General features: G+C 36.0%; 1 protein-coding gene across 1 annotated transcript; it reads left to right on the top strand.

Moving 5' to 3' along the window:
* The first annotated feature begins 7,526 nt into the window (after positions 1 to 7,526).
* On the top strand, positions 7,527 to 22,993 carry LOC120084870 (18S rRNA aminocarboxypropyltransferase). Its single transcript, XM_039040684.1, has 10 exons — positions 7,527 to 7,822; positions 7,924 to 7,952; positions 8,074 to 8,120; positions 8,299 to 8,364; positions 9,115 to 9,155; positions 20,487 to 20,623; positions 20,848 to 20,938; positions 21,554 to 21,625; positions 22,001 to 22,113; positions 22,614 to 22,993. Exons 1-10 carry the CDS (start codon positions 7,743 to 7,745, stop codon positions 22,739 to 22,741), a joined length of 804 nt encoding a protein of 267 aa, XP_038896612.1. The 5' UTR covers positions 7,527 to 7,742; the 3' UTR covers positions 22,742 to 22,993.
* The last annotated feature ends 1,242 nt before the right edge of the window (positions 22,994 to 24,235 follow it).

Genomic DNA, 24,235 nt, shown 5'->3' with positions numbered 1-24,235 from the left:
TTTTATGAGATGTAGTGACATTGAAACGGTAAAGACCCTTATGGAGCTAGTAGCCCTTGGAGAAGCATGGGGCTAGTAATTCGATCCTTCACATAACAAACACGAGGGTGAAGTTCAAAATACACATTATTATCTTTAGCGAATTGAGATACACTGATCAAGTTTTTTTGTAGTGGAAGGAACATGAAGAAGATTGTTTAACACAAGAGATCGAGTAGATGAAGTAGAAGAAACAAACGATGAAGAACCATAATGAAGAATCAACAACTTAAGACATTTGCTGCATAGATCTGGCATCCTCCTCCATACTTAGATTTAGTAGTTAGGTTATTGAAGTTGTTTGTTAAATGATCTGTAGCTCCCGAATTAGGATACCGGTTACTATCATATTCAGATCATGAGAGGCCACCATAGTTGACATCTATGAAAAACCGTTTTGGTTAGCAGAAACAAAGGTGGCATTATTATTAGAAAAACTTGATTGAGTAGTCTGAGGGGGGTATATATCAAAAGAAGCTTTTGTCTGTAATATGCCCAAATTTGGTGAAAATTTGGTATTGAGGCTTGTTTCTGTTGTTTCAATTATTGTTATTTGATCGCCCCCTTCAATTTGACCTTCCTCATCCATGACCTTTCTGATAATTTCGATTGGACTGATGGGAATTGTTTTGCCTTGAAGAACTATCTTCTTTCTTTTCTAAATTTTGTGAAGCAAGATTAGCAGAAGGCAAGAAACCTTCTAGACTAATTTTGTTCTCAATCCTGGTCTCCTAAGTAAGTAATAACTGAGTAATATCTTGGATAGATGGAGAGTCTAAGTAAGTAATAACTGAGTAATATCTTGGATAGATGGAAAGTCAATTCAGATATCACAGAGATCATAAAACCATATTCAAAACCTAATCCAACAAGAATATAAAGAATATGATCATCTCAGGATACATGCTTATGGACTGAAGCTAGGGCATCAACGCATTGTTGAATTTTCATAAAATATTCCTTCAAAGGCATGGCTCCTTTCTTAATATTCTGCAATTGGTTTTTAAGTTGCATTGTCTGAGCAAGACATCGTGCTAAGTAAATACATTGGAAGGTTGCCCAGATTTCTTTAGTTGAACTTGTTGGGTTTTATGTCCTAAAATTCGTAGATAAAAAGTATAAATAATTTATTGTCATCAATAAAGAGTTATCGATGTTAGTTCAATAAGTGTTGTTGATTATGTTGAATTCGTTTTGTTTTAATAACCCTAAATCCAATAAACTAACATCTTAGGTTGTCTTATGAGTCTTGAACTGTATGTGGAGACATACATGGATCAATATTCAAGATACAGCCTAAAGGGTCTATAGTATAGGGATAAAGTTGGGAACTTTATCCTGGTGACACTATGGATATGACCCACTTTGTATTTTATACAAACGCAATGATCCAACACATTCGTGTAGGCGACATGCGAGTGGAGGTATCTTATGTAATGAGTTTGCATAGGACTGAACCGTGAAATAGTAACCACTAGTTGTAACTCTGTTGACTAGTTAGGTTTCTATTTTAATTGATTACCTAGGTAACTTAGTCTTATTTCTGAGTCTATTATGACCTCCTGTTCACGAGAGATTGTCTTTTGATTTGTATGGGTGAGAGTAGCCAGTTCGCATACTCAATATTCCTACCATTTTGGAGACAAGACCGAGTGGGGAGCTGGGAACATAATAATACAAGATGGATTTCACTCATTCCAAACAATAGGATAAGTAAATGAGTGTTCCCTTAAGTAGTGTCTTCAAGACTTGAACAAAAAACCCTACCCTCTCACTGGCTCGAGAAGAGTTTCTGTTTAATGATTAGACCATAAACATGTTGTTCATTAGAGGAGCACTGGTACTCAAGGATAAAGAAGTAACCCAGGGGTAAAATGGTAATTTTGATCCAGCTGGTATTACGTGTTGGGGTTGATGCCCTAAATCTCGTAGGGTCCTATAGTTTGTAAATGTTTTGTACAAACTCATTGTTTATTTCATCAAATATATGGTATTTTATTCCATATTTTTTGTATCATTAACCACAAACCAATTAAACTAGCATTCAGGGTTATCTTGTAGCTTAAACATGTATGTATAGACATACGAGTGGATCATGTTTAAGTGATAACCTAAATAGTTTATAGTAGATGGATAAGGCTGGATACCTTATCTTGGTGACAGTACAAGTATGACCCGCTTTGTAGGTGTTACAATTATTGTAAAGTGCTACAAATGATCTGGTCCTGATCATTCATGTGTAGACATGTGAGGGGGAATATTCTATACAAAGGGGTTTGTATAAGACCGGACCACGAAATGTTTAGTCTTATTATATAACACCGTTCATAATCGAGACTTACATTTCACTAGGATGACTATAGGTAACATGACTTGAATTCTGAGTGAGATGTGAACTCCTGCCTGAGCGATCCTTTGATTTGTATGGGTGAGAGTGGCCAGATCGCCGACTCGATAAACTTACCATTTTAGGGATTCGTCTGATTGGAGAGTTGGGAACATAACTACACAAGAAGGAATTCACTCCTTCCCCGAGGTCGGGGTAAGTAGATAAATTGCTCCCTTAAGGGTTGATTTCGAGCTTGAACAATGTGGCGCCACACCCTCTCCTAGCCCGAGAGTGGTTTAGTCATAGTTGGACTATGATCTATTGTTCATTAGAGGGATCAGTGGTACTTAAGAGTTAGATGTAACTACAGGGGGAAATGGTAATTTTGGCCAAACTGTACTCACGAGCAATTGTGGAGGGTCATCGTACTATTGATTGATTATATACAATTGATACATAAATATATCTGTAGTGCGAAAAGTGCAGTTGTTGGTCTTTAGTGGAGTGCCCGATAGTTAATTGATGGTGAATAATTTAATTAAAGAATTTAATTAATTATTCACAAACCATTGGAGCTTCAAGCTACAGGTCCATGAGGTCCCTTCAGTAACTCAACAGAGTTTTAATGAGGATCAAGTTTTGGATTAATTTGAATGGTTCAAATTAATTGAGGAAATTAATTATATGTGATATAATTAAGTTTATTTAATTATATATGATATAATTACTATAATGTATTTGATATATTATAAAATAAAGTATTTGTGAGAGGAATTAAATGTTTGAATATGATTCAAATGTTAACTATATGAATTAGATTTATATAGTTAAAATTTAATGTAAATGTGAATTATATTAAATGCCATTAGTGAGAGAAAAGAAACTATAGGTTATATATTGTATATGATACAATATTAAACTATATGTTATATGTTGTATATGATATAACATGTGATTGTTGGGGTTGATGCCCTAAATCTCGTAGGGTTCTATAGTTTGTAAACCTTGTATAAACAAACTTGTATGTGATTAATAATATTTGATATTTTATTCACTTTGTCTATAAAATATGTGATATTTTAGTTGCATTAATCACAAATCAATAAACTAACATCCAAGGTTATCGTTGCAACTTAAACATGTATGTGGAGACATACAGGTAGATCATATTTAAGTGATAACCTAAATGGTCTCTAGTATATGGATAAGACTGGATATCTTATCCTGGTGAAACTACGAGTATGACTCGCTTTGTAGATGTTACAAATGTTGTAAAGTACTATAAATGATTTGATCCTGATCATTCATGTATTAGACATGCGAGCGGGAATATTCATACAAAGGAGTTTGTATAAGACCGAACCACGAAATGTTTAGTCTCATTATCTAACACCGTTCATAATAGAGACTTTCATTTCACTAGGATGACTATAGGTAACATGACCTTAATCTTGAGTGAGTTGTAAACTCCTACCTATGAGGTGATCCTTTGCTTTGTATGGGTGAGAGTGGCTAGATCGCCGATTCAAAAGTCTACCATTTTAGGGATTTGTCTGATTGAGGAGTTGGGAACTCAGCTACACAAGATGGAATTCACTCATTCCCCGAAGCAGGGGTAAGTAGATATATATATATATATATATATATATTGTTTTGTATATATCTTTATCGATAAATATTGAGTTTCGATGTTGCATGAGGTTGTTTGATTTCAAAAAGTCGAATCTTTTGTGAGTTAGGGGATGTGAGTTATTAAATTGATTTGGGATTTATTATGTATTTTTTGTGAAAATGATAGAATGATTTTAGAGCATATTGTAAATCTTCATATATAAAATAAGATTTTTGTAGTTTAAATTTTGTGGGTTTTATATTATGAAATGATGAAGCCCGATCGAGTATGCTTCTCAAGGGACCAGGGCACATCAGGAAGAGATGAAAAACTGGGTGGGTATCTTTAGCTTGGGTCGGGGAAGTTGAATTCTACTTTTTTGCCCCAATCAAGAACCTGGTCAAGTAGTGATCAACAGATAGGATAAGAGTGGGTATCTTTACCTTGGACCGATTTTGTTTTTTTTCCTTGGTTAAGACCATGGTTGAGTAGTGATCCGGTCTCGTACCCAGCTGGATGGGGTTGTGAGCTATGAAGGAGAGGGTGGCTCAGGGGTGGGTTGTTGGGTAGGGGGTGACACGATGTCGGGACGTTAGCCACTTGTTTTTGCTTTGATCTCATACCCAATTGGGCATGACTTTGAGCGGGGAAAGGGAGGGTGGCCCGATGTTATGGGGTAGTAGGGTAGTGGGAGAGAAGAACCAAGCATTAGCTACTGGCTTTTGCCCCGGTCCCATAACCAACCGAGGAAGAATTCATAATTTGTAGGGGAAGCATTAGAATTTGAAAGGAATTAGCATTTTTTTGTATTGTTCTTTTCCCTAATTTTTGTTTGAAACTTAAATGATAAACATTTTAAAATTAACTAATTTGATTGATTTGAGGAGTCAAATATATCGATCAACCATTTTTTCTTTTTCAATTTTATGAAGTTTTTTTTTTTAAAAAAAATAAATTACAGCTAGCTTCGTATAGGAAAGTTTTTTTAAGACTAAAAATGTGGAAGATAATTAATTCATTTGCTTGATTTGAGAAGTCAAATCTATCAATGCAACCATTTTTTTCCTTTTTTTTTAGTTTATGAGATTTTTTTTAAAAATTTTCATTTAAAAACTTTCAAAACAAATCCAATTTATTGAAAAAATAGTATTATAATGGATGTAAAACTCAAGAATTACAAAAATTAATTAAAGAAAGTAGGTCTGGTTGAATACTCGGTCGGGCTACCGGGCTAAAAACATAACGGTTAACCTGGAGATAGCCCACCTGGTAGTCTCTATGTGCCCTGGTGTTGGCGCCGTTGTTAACCTATGAAACCAGTCGAGTTTCAATGAAAAAAGTTGATTTTTTAACCTTTTTTTTTTTCTTTTTTTCTTTTTTTTTTTTGCAAGAACAATTATAGAACCCTAAAAGAAAGGCATCCAAAATTCAACATTCAAAATATAATTAAAAACATTTTTTAGAAGATAAATAAACTACTTTCAAGATCTTTAAAACAATCTTTCTTTTTTTTTTTTTCCCTTTCATATATAACCAAAAGGGAAAATCTTCTTATAATATAAGATTTAGAATTTAGATTAAAATTACTATATAAATTTAAATTTTTAACTTTTTAGTATTTTGCTTTTGAATAGTGAATACCTAATTTTAAAAATAGTTTTGAATTGAATATAAAAAATATGACATGAATTATGAAAAATTGAAAATCCAAAATTTGAAAATGAGGCTAACTCAACTACATAGTGTTTATACTATTAAGCTCGAGGTTCGAGAACCATTGATAATAGATAAGAGATTGTTTGAATTTAATAAGATGAGAATGGTAGAAAAGTAATTAACCATATCACGAGTCTGTTTGAGGCATTGAGATGATATAAGATGTCTGAAGTTGGGGAGTTCTGATGTTTAGGGAGTTTTGATGTCTGTGTTTGGGGTGTAAAGTTGTTTTGTCGAGTTCATATGTCTGTGTTTAGGTGTGCAGAATTCATATATCAGTGATACCTAGTTCAGTTTTTTGTACTCTAAAATAATTTGTATGTAAGAACACTATTTTTTTTTTAAATCTTATAATTCAATTATTGTATCAATTCAGTTTTTGTATTCAATTTTTGTCTTTTAAATAATTCTTTATTATTGTTGTTTAAAAAAAACTCAGTCAAAATTTAAGAATAGTCGTAAATAGTCAATGAAATACCAACCTTTAAAAATACAAAATTTAATTATAAGCCAGGGATGGGCATGCCAACTTTTTTTTGTAAAACATTTTTCCACTTTTTAATACTAAATGATTATGAATGGTTAGTTAAATATTTTAGTAAGACATTTAAAAAAAGGTTTTGCTTATGTTTGATTTTAGGGATTTTGTTGAGACTTTTCTCATATATATTCACGGATGAGTTTTCTATTGAGGTTTTATAATTAGCTTTTGAATGGTAGATTTTGAATATTAATGTTGTATATGAAGATATATTTTTTTTAATTTTTATTTTTGAGACATTGTGTACAAAGATTTAATTCGAAATATTGTGATTTTTTTAATAGATATTATATAGATAAATAATTGATATACTAAGCAAATAAAAATGAAAACTTAAATGACGTAATTTATAGATAATAAATTATTAATATACCCTATCACATGATACTGGAGGAAAAAACGATGTATATAAATTGAAGGTAAAAAATGGGTGCATGGAACTAGATTGAAATACCATGGTTCCTAAATAAAATTGATATAGTGAAAAAAATTACATCCAAAGTATAATGAAATAAATTCAAGAAAAGAATAAAGAAATAAAAACGTAAGTAGACCATATGAAGGGAGGAGAGAGTGACAATTGAAAGTGGGGTGGAGAAATGAGGGTTACTGTGAAAGATGTGAAAGGGGATAGTATATCAGTGAGCCAAATAGTGATATAAGAACTATATTATCTCCCCACACGGGTTATTGGGCTCCCAAACAGACCTAAGTTTTCTTTGCTTATCTCACTTTCATCTTGGTAGGGGTGACCATTCAAATCGCAAAAACCGAGCCGTTTCTAAAAATCGAACCGAAAACTCAAAAATTCGGTTCGATTTGGTTTCACTTTCGAAAACTGAATTTGAAACTGAACCGAACTGTTTTAAACTAATATATATACATATATATATATAAAGAATAAAACCGAATTTAAAACCGAACCGCTTTTAATTTAAAGAACAAAACCGAATTTAAAACCGAACCGAATCGCTTTTAATTAAAAAAAGAATATAACATGGATTTTTTAAAAATGCTCAGTTTTGAACCCGAACCGAATCGCATATATGCGGTTCGATTTGGTTCGATTTGAACCAATAAATCGATTCGATTCGGTTTGACCACCAAACCGAACCGAACCGAACCGTTTCCACCCCTACATCTCGGTCAAAAAGAAAAAAAATAACTATTGTAAAAAGTGTTCAATTTTCCAGAAATAAAATTGGTGGGGTAAAAAAAGGTCAATTACTCAAAAAAGAAATTTATAATCAAAACAGAAATTAATTTGTCGAACAAAACCGTCGTCGTATGATCGTATTGGAAAACGCTTCCGTCCGTGGCCAATCCTTCTTCGCTGTTGTGTACTAGTTCCCCCGCACCTAGAGACGGTGTTGCTAAACCATAGAAGCCCTTCTCAAAAAGGAAAGGAAAAGAGAAAAAAGATATCGAGGCAGCGTGATAGCGTAGCTGACTTGAGTCGCAAAGAACTCAGGACACCGAATCCCGCTTCACTAAACTGGTTCAGAATGAGCCATAACAAGCCTAGGCGCTTCAAAAATCACCATCCCCGTCGCGGACAATCTACTCGAGGCCATAAATTTATTGGGTAATTACATGTACACTTACCCTTTTCCCCTAATTCCTCTTTTCTTTTTATTGCTCATATGCTTTCTTTTTCTTTTCTTTTCTTTTTTGTTTTTTTTTCAGAGAGGATGAGTGTTTGCCAATCGACCCAGGTGCCTACTTTGTCTCACTGAAGTTTGCTTCTGTATTTGTGATTTAGTTGTGTTAAAAGAAGCCCTTTTATGGTGGAGGGGCTATGGATTTAGGTGCTTGATGAATTCCTTTCTGTTGCAGCTAATGATGAGGAGCCAACGAGTCCAAAAATTCAGCTTGCCATGTGGGTGTGTGATCAACCTTTTTTTTTATTTTTTATTTTTTTTTAACATTTATGTTGCTGAATTCTGAATTATGCAATTCTTAAAATTGCAACGTCCTGCTGTTGTTACAAATGGGAATGAAAACTTGAGCTTAAGAAGCTGTATGTAACCTGAAATTGATGGTGTTTTGTTCTTGATTCAGGATTTTGGGCAGTGTGATGCAAAAAGGTGTACAGGTCGCAAGCTTGCACGATTTGGCTTGTTAAAAGAACGTACCTAATTCTCTCCTTTTCTTTTGCTTTTCACATGTTTAACTACATTGCTTATTTGTGCATTGATTGGTTCATGTAGGCATATCACTAAGCCATTTTAGTCCTACCACAGGATTAGTTAGTTTGTATGTTTTTATCCCCTCTCCACTTCGTTAGTGATTATACAAAATGTCTTGTTGGATGTATTGGCTTAGTTCTCTGCGATCTTGCTGGGAATTCTGAAGATGCGTTTGCATGTGATGATCAGTATCGATATGAATATGATGCTTAGGAAACAGGAATGCAAGTCTATTGAAAAATAGGTTATATTGTGTTTACATGCTGGAGAAAATCTAATGTTAGATGGTTTTGTTTCGTAAGTGGAGAATATCCAAAATGAGGAACTTTCTGAATGTGTAGTCCTAATTTCTTAGTTTGGTCGTACAATGCTTCATAAAAGTACAATTTAGAAGACAAAATCCTTGAAACTCTCAACATTCATGGTTTACGATTGTAGACCAACAAATCAGGTTTAAATCATAGAAGTTGCAAAACAGGGGCCAAATAGATATAGTAAAAACTAAGGAGCAGTTTTCTTTAATTATTTTTAAGTTGCTTCATCAAATGGGGTTGGATGGCTTAAATTTTTTATGAATAATCTGATTCATGCTTGTTAAGGTTTTAGTTAGAAGGCATTCTGTAGGAAATACAGTCAATGGATTTCTTTCTCTCTCTATATAAATCTAACTTCTGTTGAGTTCATGCAGGATTTGCGTGTTAACAGTGGGTTTGGAGGCATTGTCTTAAGGTAATGTGAACAATTATGTTTCCTAGTGTGCTAGTTGTAACTAAACATTAGGGTATGGTGACACGATAACAAGCAAGTTGTGTCATCACATCTGTAGTTTAGGTTTACATAAATTGCTTTCCAGATTGTCGAGGAAATTAGAATTTGTTTGCTTTCTTAATGGAGGTACTACTCTATATTGTTGGGTGTCCTGGAATCATCTTTGACAATTTTTGCTAATTTCAATAAATCTGTTTGTTTTCAATGGTTCTTGGGATGGACTACTTCTATGAGTAAGAATCCATTTGTGTCTACCAAGGGGGTTGCTGCCATTCCTCAAATTGTTGCGATGGATTAATGACTGGTTTCAAATAGTATGAAGGAGTTGAGAGGTTTTTTTTTTTAATTTGACTGGGTATTACAATTTTTTTTTTTTTTTTTTTTTTTTGCTGAATATGGATGGTGCATGCAATTGCTTTCCTTTTTATCCAACTACTCAAGAAAGACAATTTTCTTTGGAAGGGGAGGAGGGAGGAAAAGGTAAGGGATCACATCTTTTTAGGTGGGAAATCGTTGAGAGGTCAATTGAGCTGGGGGGCTAGACATTGGAAATTTAACGCTTTGTAACATAGCTTTGTTAGTCAAATGGTTGTGGCGGTTCCACCTTGCGTCCAATTCCCTCTAGCTTAGGATTTGTAAGGCCTTCGATTATTCACACCTATAAGAGAAGGGGTAGAAAAGGAAATGGGCAAAAGACCAAGGATGGAGGTACATGAAGGAGGTTAGAGTGGGGACAACGGTTGTTACTTAAAAAGGAAATGACGTGATACGTCGGGAGGGGGGAATTTGAGTAGAGGCAGAAGGTCCTTTTAGGAGGAGAGAATTTTCCAGCTCTCTCAAATGTGCTGGGTTCCTTTATATTTTCCTTTAATTGATATCGTACTTGTTATTTCCATATTTGAGTACTTGATTTCTTTTTGGTGACACTCTATGATCTTCTTGTTTTGCTTGTGATATCAATATACATAACAGCGGGATGTTCCTCTGTTTTTCTGCTATATATTGTTCTTGTTGGTTTTACTGCTTGCAAGAAGTAGATACCTAACAAATTGGTATAAGAACTCTCAAACCTGGGGGAACAAGGAAAATGGCAAAGAAGCAAATGGAGGAGAGAATGGAAGCAAATGGAGGAGAGAATGGAAGCCAATGAAAAAGGAAATTTCGGAAATGAAAGAGTTGATTGTGAACCTTTGTAGAAATATCGAGAAATTGACAGAAGAGGTTCTCATAACAACTCGGCATGAAGGAACGACGAATCGGGAAATTCTGAAGGGTCTCGACTCAAATTGGAAAGGTAGATGAAGTCAATTCCGCGCAAATTCAGGGGAATGGTGGATTGGATAAAAGCAAGTACAAGAAATTGGAGATGTTGATTTTTCTTGGAGAAAACCCGGAATCGTGGGTTCACCAAGTGGAACATTTCCTCGAGATCCACGAACTGGTTGATGTCGAGAAAGTGAAGGTTGCCGTGGTAAGTTTCGCTCCTGATAAGTTGATTGGTTCCGATGGAGTCACAACAAATGGGCAATTAACTCTTGGGAAGAATTGAAGAGCAAAATGTTTGAGCATTTTCGTCCGACAATGGAGGAAAGCCTCAGGGCACGTTTGCTGCGTATTAAGCAAGATGGATCATATACTGATTATGTGAAGAAATTTGTGACCTATTCGGCACCTCTCCCATATGTGGCGAAAAGAGTACTCAAGGATGCGTTCCTGAACGGGTTGGAGCCGTGGATTCAAGCGAAGGCAGGCATCCAGTGGGCTTGGAAGAATGTATGAAAGAAGCCCAACTGGTAAGTGTAGAAATTTGGCCTTGAAGTTGGCTTTGGGTGATCTGGGCATTAGTGGGCCGAGTAAAGGGGAGGCCCACGAAGGGAATTAAATTAATAACATAAATATGCCGAAATAAACCCTAAAGAAGCGAGTTGGGCGATGAGGCAAGTCATGATTCCAACAAAGGGGAATTTCATGAGGAGCCGGGGCGCAAGTTGTTTTAAAATTTCAAGGCACACTAAAGTGCAATGGCCCTCTGGAGCCTAGGGCAAGACGCACAAAAAGGCGCGGACTTTTTTTCCGTGAGGCGCATATATAATAAAAAATATAGATATACTATATACATGTTTATTACACAACCAAAACATAGATGGATAGAAATGTGACTTAAAGAAGAATATAACAAAAAAAAAAAGATTGATAAGATTTAATATTAGTCATTGTCATTAAAAAATAAAGAATCAAGGAAGAAAGAAGATTTTGTGAAGAAAGAAGAAGAAGAAAGGGGAAGAAGAAGAAGAAAAAGACTTATTGACTTCTTGGAGATGGAACCGTGAAAGAGAAGCAACAAGGCTGCCGTACAATAAGATTTGTTTTGACATGTAGTTGTCGTTCGTACATATCATTATGATGCCAAATTAGGTTTAAAATATATATATATATATTATTCAAACGCAATCTTATTTTGCGTTTAACTAAATGAGTATTTAATATGTATTATTAAAAAAATTGATAGGTGTGGCTCAGCGCTTTGTGGAAGGTGTCGGAAGGCGCGTGCCTTCGTCGTGCACCTCGCCTTCCCAGGCGAGGTGCCACCATTGCGCCTTGCGCCTAGGCGCACACTCGGCCATGCATTTCAAAACACTGGGTGGTGGTGAAGCAATTTTCGGATAATGAGTATCGTGACTGGTCGAACAAGGGTCTATGTTTCTGTTGCAATGACATACTCCATGGACACCGATGCAAGATTTGGGAGGAAAGGGAATTGATGTTGTTCATCGCGAATTACGATGAAAGTCGGAAAGGAGGAGGAGAGAAACCAGAGGTGAATATGTTGAAATCGATGAGAAGGTGGAGGTGTCTTTGAGATCGATTTTGGGTTTCTCGAACAGGGCTTGATGAAGCTGAAAGGGAGTGTTAAAGGCAGAGAGTGGTTGTGTTGATCGACTGAGGAGCAACTCACAATTTTATACATTAGAAAATTGTCAAGGAATTACAATTGTCGATCGTTGGAACCTCTTGTTTGTTGTAGTCAGTGTGGGTAATAGTACGAAGTTAGAGGAAAAGGAGTGTGCAAAGTAGTGTTAGTAGAGCTACCAGATTTAGTGGTCAAAGCCGATTTCCTTGCCATCGATTTGGGTCGAATGGACTTGATCCTAGGATGCAGTGGTTGTTCACAACGGTTTTCATGGGAGTTCATTGGCCATCCTTGAAGATGTCTTTTGCGGTGGAGATAAACAGGTGACTCTGAGGGGTGATCCAACATTAATGAAATCCGAAGTATCTCTGAAGGCGATTAGTAAAATGTGGGAAGAAGAGGATCATGAATTTTTTTATAGAATTTCAGCATATAGGAATGGCAAAGGGTGAAAGTGGCATGATAAGGCTTAGTTTTGAAAGGCGCGTGCCTAGGCGCAAGGTGCAATAGTGGCGCCTCGCCTGGGAAACGCGCAAGCTACACGATGGAAGGCGTGCCTATCAATTTTTTTTTTAATAAATACATATTAAATACTCATTTAGTTAAACGCAAATAAGATTGCGTTTTAATATATAATCTCTTCTCTCTCTCTCTCTATATATATATATAATTTTAAAATAAGATTGCGTTTTAATATAACATATATATATTATAAATTTTTTAAACCTAATTTGGCATCATAATGATATGTACGAACGACAACTACATGTCAACAAAACAGATCTTATTGGACGGCAGCCTTGTTGCTTCTTCTTCACAGTTCCATCTCCAAGAAGTCAGTAAGTCTTTTCTTCTTCTTCCCCTTTCTATTCTTCTTCTTTCTTCACAAATCTCTTCTTCTTCCTTGATCCTTTATTTTTTTTTTTGAATGACAATGACTAATATTTAAATCTTATCCATCTTTTATTTTATTTTTTTGTATATTCTTCTTTTAAATCCCATTTCTATCCATCTATGTTTTGGTTGTTTAAATTAACATATATATAGTATTTATTTTTTTATATATAGTGCGCCTCACGAAAAAAAACCCGCGCCTTTTTGTGCGCCTTGCGCCTAGGCTCCAGAGGGCCATTGTGCCTTAGTGTGCCTCGGGCATTTTAAAACAATGATAAGGCAGAATTAACAGAGGAGGTCGCACTCCCAGTCACGATTCAAACTTTATTAGAGGAGAACAAAGATGTTTTTAAATTACCTACTGAATTGCCACCAAACAAAGCGATTAATCACCAGATTGTATTAAAAGAAGGCCAGTTGCTGGTCAATGTTCAACCATATAAAATATAGGCATATTCAGAAAGAGGAAATCGAAAAGTTAGTGGATGAGATGCTTCAAGCAGAGATAATCAGACCAAGCTGCAACCCATACTCGAGTCCGGTTCTATTGGTAAAAAAGAAAGATGGGGGATCGCGGTTCTGTGTGGATTATAGGAAGCTAAATTAGGTAACAATAGCTGATAAATTCCCCATTCCCGTAATAGAAGAGCTGCTGGATGAATTTCATAATTCAGCTATTAATTCTAAGTTAGATTTACGGTTGGGATACCATCAAATCAGAATGAACAAAGAAGACATTAGCAAAACAACCTTCAGAACTCATGAGGGATATTTCAAGTTTTTGGTTGTGTTTGGGTTGACCAACGTATCGACGACTTTCCAATCTCTCATGAATCAAATATTCTGTCCATTCCTTCGAAGGTTCAGATTTGAGTGATGAGTACATGGCCCTAATCGAGGAATGTCTTAGAACTGGGGGGATTTCTAGGTTTAACCGGATACTATAGAAGGTTTGTTGAAGGCTTTGGAAATATTACAGCTCCTTTAACTAAACTTCTTCATAAAAATGCTTTTGAATGGAGCGAGGAAGCCTTAGTGGCATTTGATGCTTTAAAAGAAGCAGTGATATTGGTCCCTATTTTAGCTTTACCAGATTTCTCTCTACCCTTTGTAATAGAAACAGACACCTCGGGGTTCGGTCTGGGTGCGGTGTTGAAAACTCCAGACCCATTGCGAATTTTAGTCAAACTCTTTCGAGCCGAGCACATCGAAATCGATATACGAATGAGAGTTAATGGTCGTAGTTGTTGCTGTTCAGAAGTGGCACCATTACCTTTTGGGAAACAAATTCAAGGTGATTTTGGGTAAGAAAACTTTGAAGATTTTGATTGAGCAAAGGGAGGTCTAACCTCAGTTTCAATGTTGGCTCATCAAGTTATTAGGGTATGATTTTGAAATTTTATACCAACTGGGACTTCAAAATAAAGCAGTGGATGCCTTGACACCATCTATGGAAGTTCACACTTTTCTAGCCTCTCTTTATTAGATGTGGATGTACGTGATGAAGTAGAAAAAGATGAAGAACTTTAGGAAATTATCACCATGCTAAAAGTAGATCTTGAAGGCAAACCAAAATATCAACTACAACAAGGGAATTTGTTATACAAGGGGAGGTTAGTGTTATCTCGTACCTCATCTCTCATACCAACACTCTTGCATACATTCCATGACTCGATTTTGGGTGGCCATTCGGGTTCTTTTGAGGACATATAAGCGATTAACAAGGGAGCTGTTTGTTAGGAATCCAGTTCACCTACACAAGAAACAACACAAACACACTCCAAAACCAGACACCCAACTCCAATAATTAGGGTATTCAGACTTTCCCTCAACTATAGTATTAGATAATAGCCAAGAATAATGTTCAAACAAGAGTCTCGTTCCCTCAACTATAGTATTTGAGCATTAGTCTCTTTTTTATTTTATTATAATAAAGAGGCTCGTTTCCGTTTTAAAAAAAATAATGTTCAAACAAGAGTCTCTAGCTCAGAAATACAAGATAGCAAGCTAACACAAACAGTAAGCATAAAGAAAGGATAATCGACAATTCGAGAGGCCGTCTCTCCTTAGAGTCTCACTCCAAAAACATCCCTCCATTCTCTCTTCCCCGAAACCCTACAAATACCTAATTCGTTGGCCGGGCCCCCCCTTCGTACACAACGCCTCTACGTGCATCAGCCGCCTTTAATGGTTTGTTTCTCCCGTGGTCCCTCTTTGCTGGTCCCATCCTTCATTTCAGGGTCCACACTTCCCGTTTTACCCTTCTTCCTCTCATAGACCTTCATAATTGAGGGTCTCATATTAACCCCCTATTTGAAAATTCACCTTGTCTTCAAGGTGAGCGTATGGAAATTAGCTCTTCATTACTTCCACGGCTTCCCATGTCGCGTCACTTTACAGTTGATTAGTCCACTTCACCAACCACTCTTGACATTTCTCCTCTGCATTCCATCTTACCCCCATCACTCGCTCTGTCTCCGCATTCCACTCGAATTTTTTTGTCAACATTGGGGCTTTTTTTTTTCTTTTCTAAATCGGCGGTCTGTTGTTACAGCCTTCTTAAGTTGAGTTACATGAAAAACATCATGTAGGGTTGCTGTCGAGGGTAATGCCAAACGAAGGTTACTGGTCCAATTCTTTCTACTATTTTGTACGGCCCAAAATATCTTGGAGACAACTTCTCACATCTCTTTCCTTGCCAAGGATTTCTGTCGGTATGGTCTAATTTTCAAGAACACCTGACTGCCTACTTCAAATTCCACTTCCCTCCTTTTTCTGTTAGCATATTTGCACATCCGGTTTTGGGCTAGCACCAGTCGCTCTTTCAACTTCAATAATGTTAAATATCTTTCAATCAATTGTTGCTCCGACGTGCAGTGAGGAGTCTTTCTATCTCCATACGCAATAATTAGGGGAGGTTGTCACCAAACACAACACTAAATGGAGTATTGTTTATCGATATATGAAAATTGGTATTACACCATAATTCCGCCCATGCCAGCCAGCTCTCCCACTTCTTAGGTTGTTCATTGCAAAAACATCTCAAATAGGTTTCCAGACAATTATTGACAATCCCCATCTGCCCATTTGTTTGTGGGTGAAATGTGGTGCTCTTCCTTAGTTTGGTTCCTTCGATCGCAAATAATTCATTCCTAAAGAAGCTCACAAAAAATTTATCTCGGTCTAAAATGATTGATCTGGGAAAACCGTGATGCTTTATCACTTCTCTTATGAATTCAGCTGCTACTTGCTTTGTTGTAAACGGGTGCTTTAGAGCAATGAAATGACTATATTTGCTTAACCGGTCTACCACCACCATAATCACGTCCTTCCCTGCTGACTTGGGAAGTCCCTCGATAAAGTTCATAGAAATATCTTCCCATACTCTATCAGGAATAGGCCAAAGTTAATGTAAGCCTGTTGGGGCCAAGGCTTCTATTTTATTCTTCTGACATATCACACACTTTTCCACAAACGCCTGCAAATCCTTCTTCATCTCTTGCGAGAAGAGCTCCCCTGTCATTCTCTTGTATGTTCTCAAATATCCCAAATGATCCCATCACAGAGTCATAGAACGTGTGTAATAAGGTTGGAATCAAAGAGGAGTTCTTAGAAATTATTAACTTGTTTTTATACAACAGCTTCCCTTGTTTCATTGAATATTTGGGGTGACAATCTGGGTCTTGGCTTATCACTCGAATTATTTGTTGCAAGTCTCAATCCTCATTCACCTCTTGCTGGATTAAGTCCATTCCATTATATGATGTGTTGAGAACATGTTTAGAGATACCACTTCCTCCGCTCTCGGTTCCTCTGGGTTCACCTTCGGTGATAGAGCATTTGTAGCCTTGTTGTTCAGTCCTAGTTGGTAAAAGATTTCGAAGTCATACCGCCATTAACTTGGTTAGCCATTGCTAAAAATCCAGTTGGACTTCTCTTTGCTCTAACAGGTATTTCAATGCCTTTGATCTGGTATGACAGTGAAGCGTCTCCCCAATAGTTAATGTCTCCATTTTTGCACGGCTAGGACCACCACCATTAGCTCCCTCTCAGATACTGATTTAGCTTAGGCTCTAGCTGATAGTATTTGACTGAAATAAGCAATCGGTCTGTCCTCTTTTGTTAAGACTGCCCAGCTCTGTTTGGACGTATTAGTCTCAATGATGAATGGTTGTTGAAATCCGGTAAGGCCAACACTGGTAAAGTAGTCATTATCTTCTATAATGATTCAAAAGCTTGCTCTGCCTCTTCGTTCTATTGGAACACATTTTTATGCAATAACTGGTGTATTAGTTGAGTGATTTTGCCATAGTTCTTCACAAATTGTCGGTAGTATCCAATCAGCCCCAGGAAACCTCGGAGTTCCTTCTGATTCTTCGGTCTGTTCCACTCGATTATGGGCAAAAGGCCAAGGATGAAGGTGCGAAGGAGGTTAGAATGGGGACCACGGTTGTTACTTAAAAAGGAAATGACGTGAGCCTTGTGGAGGAGGGAATTTGAGTAAAGGCAAAAGGTCCTTCTGGGAGGAGAGAATTTTCCAGCTCTCTTGAATGTGCTGGGTTCCTTTATATTTTCCTTCAATTGATATCGTACTTGTTATTTCCATACTTGAGTACTTGTTTCCTTTTTGGTGATACTCTATGATCTTCTTGTTTTGCCTATGATATATATGTACATATCAGCGGGATATTCCTCTGTTTTTCTGCTATATATTGTTCTCTTTGGGTTTTATTGCTTGTAGGAAGTAGATACCTAACAGGATCATTGTCAGTCCTACCCTTTTGAGTGGTTAACGAAAGGGGTTTAAGGCACCTATCGGGATTTGTGGAAGGATATTTCTAAAGAGCTTCCTACTTTTTTTCACTTGGTCGATTGTGTGGTGGGAGAAGGGAATGGGAAGATCAATGGGTGTGGGATAGACCCCTTTCCTCTTTATTTCCTCGTTTTTACCATTTTTCTTCCCTTAAAACCGCCTTGGGTATGATTTCTTGGTTTGGTTTTGGAGCTCCTGTTCTTTTGCTTTTAAGGTTTGTCATTTTATTTCTAGAAGCAATTGATGTGGCCTCTCTTTTATCTTTGCTCAAGGCTACTCTTTTAGGTGTGGGAGAAGGGAGTTAAGGGTCTGGAGTCCCAATCCTTTGGGCAAAAATGGTATGCTCGACCCACCTTGGAGGCCCAAAATGAAAAATGCCCTACTTTTTTATAACCTAAGATTTTTTACCTCTTGCTTACATCATCCTCAAGCAATTTTACAAAATTACCCCTATTTTATTTTTCTCTCTTCCTCCATCTTCATTTTGCATTTTCTTCTTCTTTGGCAAGTGTCCAGATCCATTCTCTTCTTTCATTCTTCTTCTTTTCTAGACTGCGAGATCCTTCTACGACGAGCAAGATCGTGCCCAGGTCCGGCGATGTTGTAGAATGAGACGGACGTCGGAGAGTGAGGAAGAAGAGAGGTGAGTGAGATTGTGAGAAAGGAGATCGATCCTGAGAAAAGGGAGAGAGGAGAGCGATCTGCGCGAGAGAAGAAAGGGAGCGAGGCAGCGGAGAGTGAGAGAAGAGTGAGAGAGCAAAGAGTGAGAATTAGCCATTTCACATGCGTGCGAGGGTTCCATTTTGGTAATTTCATGTGGTTTTGACGTCAGCAAAGGATCGAAAAATCTCATTTTCGAAAGCAGGGCAAATCTCATTTTTCCTTCCCAATTTGGATCATTCGTACAAAAATCACATCCTTCGGTGGGATTCTCGTGCAAATCTTTTTTAGTTGTTTGTTTAACTTGTCTCCCATAAGTGAGTATGTCTTTTGGGGGCTTTGGAGGATTAAGATCCTTAAGAAACCTAGCAAGTTTTACAAGGTCGCGCTAACTGATGGATCATTTTGCGAGGAGGTTGCCCTCCCTTGTTCGTTCCTTTTGCTATATTCTTTGTCAAAAGGTAGAGGAAGATTTGGATCATATTCTTTGGTATTGTGAGTTCGTCGAGTAGTGTGAGATTATTTCTTCTAGATGTTAGTTCTCACATGCTCCTCATAGGGTTACTAGTGATATGATCGAGGAATTCCTCTTCAATCTGCCTTTCCCGGAGAAGGAATGCTTTTTATGGATGGTCGGGTTGTGTGTTGTTTTTCAGTCTTGTGGGGGGAACGGAATAACAGGATGTTTCGGGGGTTAGATAGGGACTCTTTTGATGTCTGGGCCCTTGTTTAGATATCATGTTTCGGGCTTTCGAAGACCTTTTGTAACTATTCTATAGATTTTTTTTTGTATAGTTGAAGTCCTTTCCATTAGAGGGATTTCACTCTCTCTCTGGTGGACTTGATTTTTTGTATGCCTTTGTATTCTTTCATATTTATCTCGATGAAAGTTTTCTATTAAAAAAAAAAAAATTACACAGGAACATGGCTGCCTGGAAATTGTGATGTCATCCATTCCTGTACTTAGATTGTCATATTTTTATGGAGCTTTTTATCATAGAGATGGATGCTTCTTTGATCAGTGTGAAGGTAGTGAGTATTGTCAATTAGGAGTCGATGTTCATTGTCGGCCTGTTTACAATGATTTTTAAGTGCGGAATAAATTGATTTTTTAGTGAATTAAGCACTTGAACAGGCCTGTATCGATGATGATGCATTAGTGATGACCATACCTAGATGGAAATTTATGATCCTTAAAAGTTCTTGTTATATACAAAGATGGTGGCTGGAGATATCAGAAATGAATCACCGAGTTCATGTGGTATTATTTTGATATTTACTAAAAACCGGGCTGGAAATCAGGTTGCTAACGTTTGTTTTTAGTCAAAAAAAAAAAAAAAAAATCAGGTCGCCAATGTACTATCTCCACCCCACCCCCAAAGCAAAGGAAAAAAATGGGTACATGATAGCATGGAGATCTTTTGTGCTCTAAAGAAAAGTTTTCAATTCACCTACCATTCCTTTATTGAATTAGTAATTAGGAGTTACATGCCTCAAGGCTGGCTGGTGGGGGTGTCCTCAAGACCTATCATTCTTTTAGAGGGGGAATCAAGATATCATTTGATTGATTGAATAAATATATATAAAAGGAAAGGATGGTTCACCCAGCCACCCTATGGTGGATTACTAAAAACATTTTCATCTAGTAACTACAGTGGCAAGGCTGTGAACTTCGAAATATTTACACCAGTATGTACATCTCGGTTGTCAATAACTGATTGTAGTAGATTGGAGCATTAGAAACATGACTATTGCTTTCCAATGGGCTGTTTTTGCATTAATTGTTACTTCATCAATCGTATTGATTAGTGTGCCCATTGTATTTGCATCTCCCGATGGTTGGTCGGAATAGAATCTATCATATTGCTAACTATCCTTTTAAAGAACATGCTTTCTTAATTTTTTTTGAGGCCTGATGAAAGGAGATGAATGTATTGATTAAATTGGTACTCAAAGGCATATAAACATTTTGTTGGTTCCTATTTTGAACCTAATCAATCTGAAATTTTGGCAGTCCAGTGGGAGTGAATTGTGTCTCCAAAGAAGATCGTAGTCTTCTTAAACAAAAAGGATTAGCCGTTGTGGATTGCTCATGGGCACGGTTGGGTGATGTTCCATTTGTGAAATTGCGTTGTGCTGCTCCTCGCCTATGTAAGAGATTTTCATCTTGAATATGAAAGTCTTGTGTAGTTCTTAACCTTACTGTTATATGATTTTTAATGTTTTTCTGAACTGCAATTGAAATTTTACTAAATTTATTGAAGGGTATTTTCCTGGCTAGACTCTATTTGGTTGGCTTTTGTAATGACTATCATGGTTTTTTCTCTTTGTTCTGGTTTTCATCTTTTGCAATTTTTTTGGTGCAAATATTCTAGTACCTTGGCTAGTAGCAGCAAACCCAGTAAATTACGGTCGACCATGTGAGTTATCTTGTGTGGAAGCATTGGCTGCCGCTCTAATCATATGGTAACATGATCTCTATCTCATCTCTTCTCTTATGTGCCAGTTTGTTTCTAGATTCGGCTGCGATTTATGTCAATTATTAATCTCATGTCATTGTTTATCCTTCTGTCATAAATTTGGTGTAATCAGCTTACATCTGATAATTAGGGGGAAAGATCTCATTGTAGATCAACTCATCATCTAAGATGTATAAGGTGTTGTACATCGTCCATTAGAATTTAGAACACAACATGCCCTGCTTGAATGTTTGAATTTGTTAAATTTCCTTAGAATGGTTTTATTAGTCACTTCACTCCCAGATACAGAACTATGAAGAAGTTTGCTTTATGGTTTTATTAGTCACTTTGGTTCTAATTGGTTACAAAGAAAAGTCATTGTTGTTGCTAATGGAGTGACTAACAAAACTGTAGATCTCCAGTAGTTCTCCTTTAGCAACCTTAGACTGTCAATACAATATGATTTGTGGTAATTGATTGTTAATGTTAACAACACTCTGCTTATCACTTCTTTTGTGGATGTTTAAACTTTTTATAGCTGGAAATATGATTATTTATTGGTGTAATTGAGCAAGCATTCTGTTTGTTTTGTGTAACTATCTCTATTCAACTGAACTAACAGTGGGGAAGGGGAAACAGCAGATCTGTTGCTTAGTAAGTTCAAGTGGGGCCATGCTTTTCTTTCCGTTAATAGGTATGTTTTATTATTTAACTGAGTTTAAATTCTAAAAGAAAAAAGAAAACGATATAATATGCACAGGTTCATCCATAAAAATTGGAAACCTACTTGCATCAAATGAGATTAGTAAAGGCTTGTCTGGACTGATTAAGTGCTTAAAAAACACTTCTTTTGCACTTCAAAATATTTCATTTAAAAAGTTATTTCAAACCGGCACTAACTTATCAGATTCGAAATGACTTGTCCGATGACACGTGATATTTGGTACTAAATTACATAGTTAGCCACTCAACCATCAAATATAAAATGGAATTCAAGGCTTGTAAATGGTGCCATTATTTGAGCGTTTTCCATGTAAATGCTTGCTTATTTCTCTTTTGTGTCATACAGAGAACTTCTAAAACAATACTCAGCATGTGAGAATAGTGCTGATATTATTTCGGTCCAGAATGCTTGGTTATCACAACAACGACAAGTCCCTAAAGAACCGCATAATGTAGAAGGTAATCTTTTTGAATTAATTGCATCGATCTCTTGTTTGTTTTGCATCTTAATTTGAAGATAATGGAGTTGTCTCTCACTTTGTGTTTGTGTGTGGAAAAACCGTTGAATGTAGGAGTGAGGAACAACAAAAGTACTTTTGAGTTTTATATCTAGTGGTTATTAGGGTCATGCAGATCTTCGAATTCACATTCAATCATTTTTAAGAGCCAATCACATCGTGATGGTCACATTAAAGAAAATTTCCAACATGCATATGTATAAAAATGACCCAAACTGACAAAAGTCAACAATCAAGCTGATCAAAATCAAACCAAATAACTGACGTTATCTAACCTGACGAAGATAAACCGATGGACTGTTTTTGGGATTGTACATTTATGATATTCAAACCAACTTGGGCTAAACCAATGGAGTCTATGGCCGTTTGATTTGGAAATTGGAATTAGAGTTGTTTTCCAGCAATCTATCTGAAGGACTTGTACGGTTTTCATGTTTATAGGTGCAGAGAAGTCGTCTGTGAGTGAAGACGATGAGGGTTCTGATGATTCGGAGGATGGACTTCCGCCATTGGAGAAGAATCTAAATCACTTGACCTTGCAGCAAGATAGTGATGAAGAAAGCGAGTAAAATTTATACTATAGAAGCAAAAGTTTAATGTAGAGATCAAACACTTCCCAACAGTCTAGGATTCTTCAATTTTGCTTTGCTTTTTTACTTATTAGAGAATTAAGTCAGTTTGGAGTTTTGTAATTTCTAAATTAGCAAATTATTTCAAATCAACCGCCTATCTAATTATTTCAAATTATTTTAAAAAGTCACTCCAAAACGAATTGAAGGTTGCTGTTAAGTTGTATCCATAGTATTAAATTTTCATCGACATGTTGATATTTATATGTTTTCATGGTTTGATATCGATATGAGGGGTGAATCAAAATTTTCATTATATGGTAAACAAATCCGTGAAATATAAAAAAATAAGTAAAATATCACTATTGTGAATATAATATAAATAATAGACATGTTAACTTGTTTTAAAATTATAAATATTTGTTAACTCATTTAAATTTATTTTAAATATTTTTTGTTTTTATAACTTTTTTTTAGAAATATGCAATGAAATCGAAATTTTCATGACATCGACATTTTAGACCTTGGTTGTATCCATATCCTTGGAGGTGAAAAATAAAGTACTTTTGTGCCTTTTGTATTTTGTCAATTTAGGTCCCATTTAGTAACAATTTCATTTTTGTTTTTGAAAATTAAACCTATTTTCTCCCAATTTTTTACAATGATTTTCATCTTTATTTAGTACAATGGTTGAATTTTTTGTCAATATTTAAAAACAAAAACAAAATTTTGAGTTACTTTTTTTAGGTCTCATTTAGTAACCATTTTGTTTTTGAAAATTAAAGCTTATGACCATTACTTTCATATCTAAATTTCTTCTTTTGTTATCAACTTTTCACTAAGCGGGTGTTTGGCCCCCAAGTTGAGTTGGGTGGGTTAAAAAAATTCACCCACCGTTTGGTTCACCAATTATTAAAGAGGTTTATTATCTCGTTATTCGCGTTAACTTACCTTTCTCATATCGTTATTCGCATCAACTCTCAATTACTCTCCTCCTATAATAATTACAAACTCAATTTTGTGCCCTAAATACCCCTAATAGTTTAAAAACCTAAGCTAAATTTTGAGAGCTAAAAAATATAGCTTTCAAAAAGTTGTTTTTGGAATTTGGAATTTGGCTAAGAATTCAACCATTATACTAAAGAAAGATGTAAATTATTGTAAGAAATATAGATGAAATAGATTTAATTTTTAAAGACAAAAACAAAAAATCTAACGTTACCAAACAGGGTCTTAGTTTTCAAAATTTGGCTTTGAATTTTAAACTATTGATTAAAAAAAAAGGATAACAAATGACGAAATTTGGAGGTGGAAGTAGTGTTATTAGTCTTAATTTTCAAAAAACAAAAAACCAAAAATTAAGGCCCCGTTTGGTAACCATTTGGTTTTGTGTTTTTGGTTTTTGAAAATTAAGCTTATAGATATTACTTCCATCTCCAAATTTCTTTTTTTTGTTATCTACTTTTTAACAATAGTTTAAAAAACAAGTCAAAA

Source organism: Benincasa hispida, chromosome 1 (genome assembly GCF_009727055.1).
Source record: "Benincasa hispida cultivar B227 chromosome 1, ASM972705v1, whole genome shotgun sequence".
Lineage (NCBI taxonomy): Eukaryota > Viridiplantae > Streptophyta > Magnoliopsida > Cucurbitales > Cucurbitaceae > Benincasa > Benincasa hispida.
This window is presented reverse-complemented; position numbering and strand designations above follow the sequence as displayed.

Excerpts from the sequence above, each read along its gene's own strand:
- LOC120084870 (XM_039040684.1), top strand. The coding sequence starts at position 7,743 with ATGAGCCATAACAAGCCTAGGCGCTTCAAAAATCACCATCCCCGTCGC. Across the intron at positions 7,953-8,073 it reads GTGTTTGCCAATCGACCCAG|CTAATGATGAGGAGCCAACG; the intron begins GTGCCTACTTTG and ends TTTCTGTTGCAG. Across the intron at positions 20,624-20,847 it reads TTGTGCTGCTCCTCGCCTAT|TACCTTGGCTAGTAGCAGCA; the intron begins GTAAGAGATTTT and ends CAAATATTCTAG.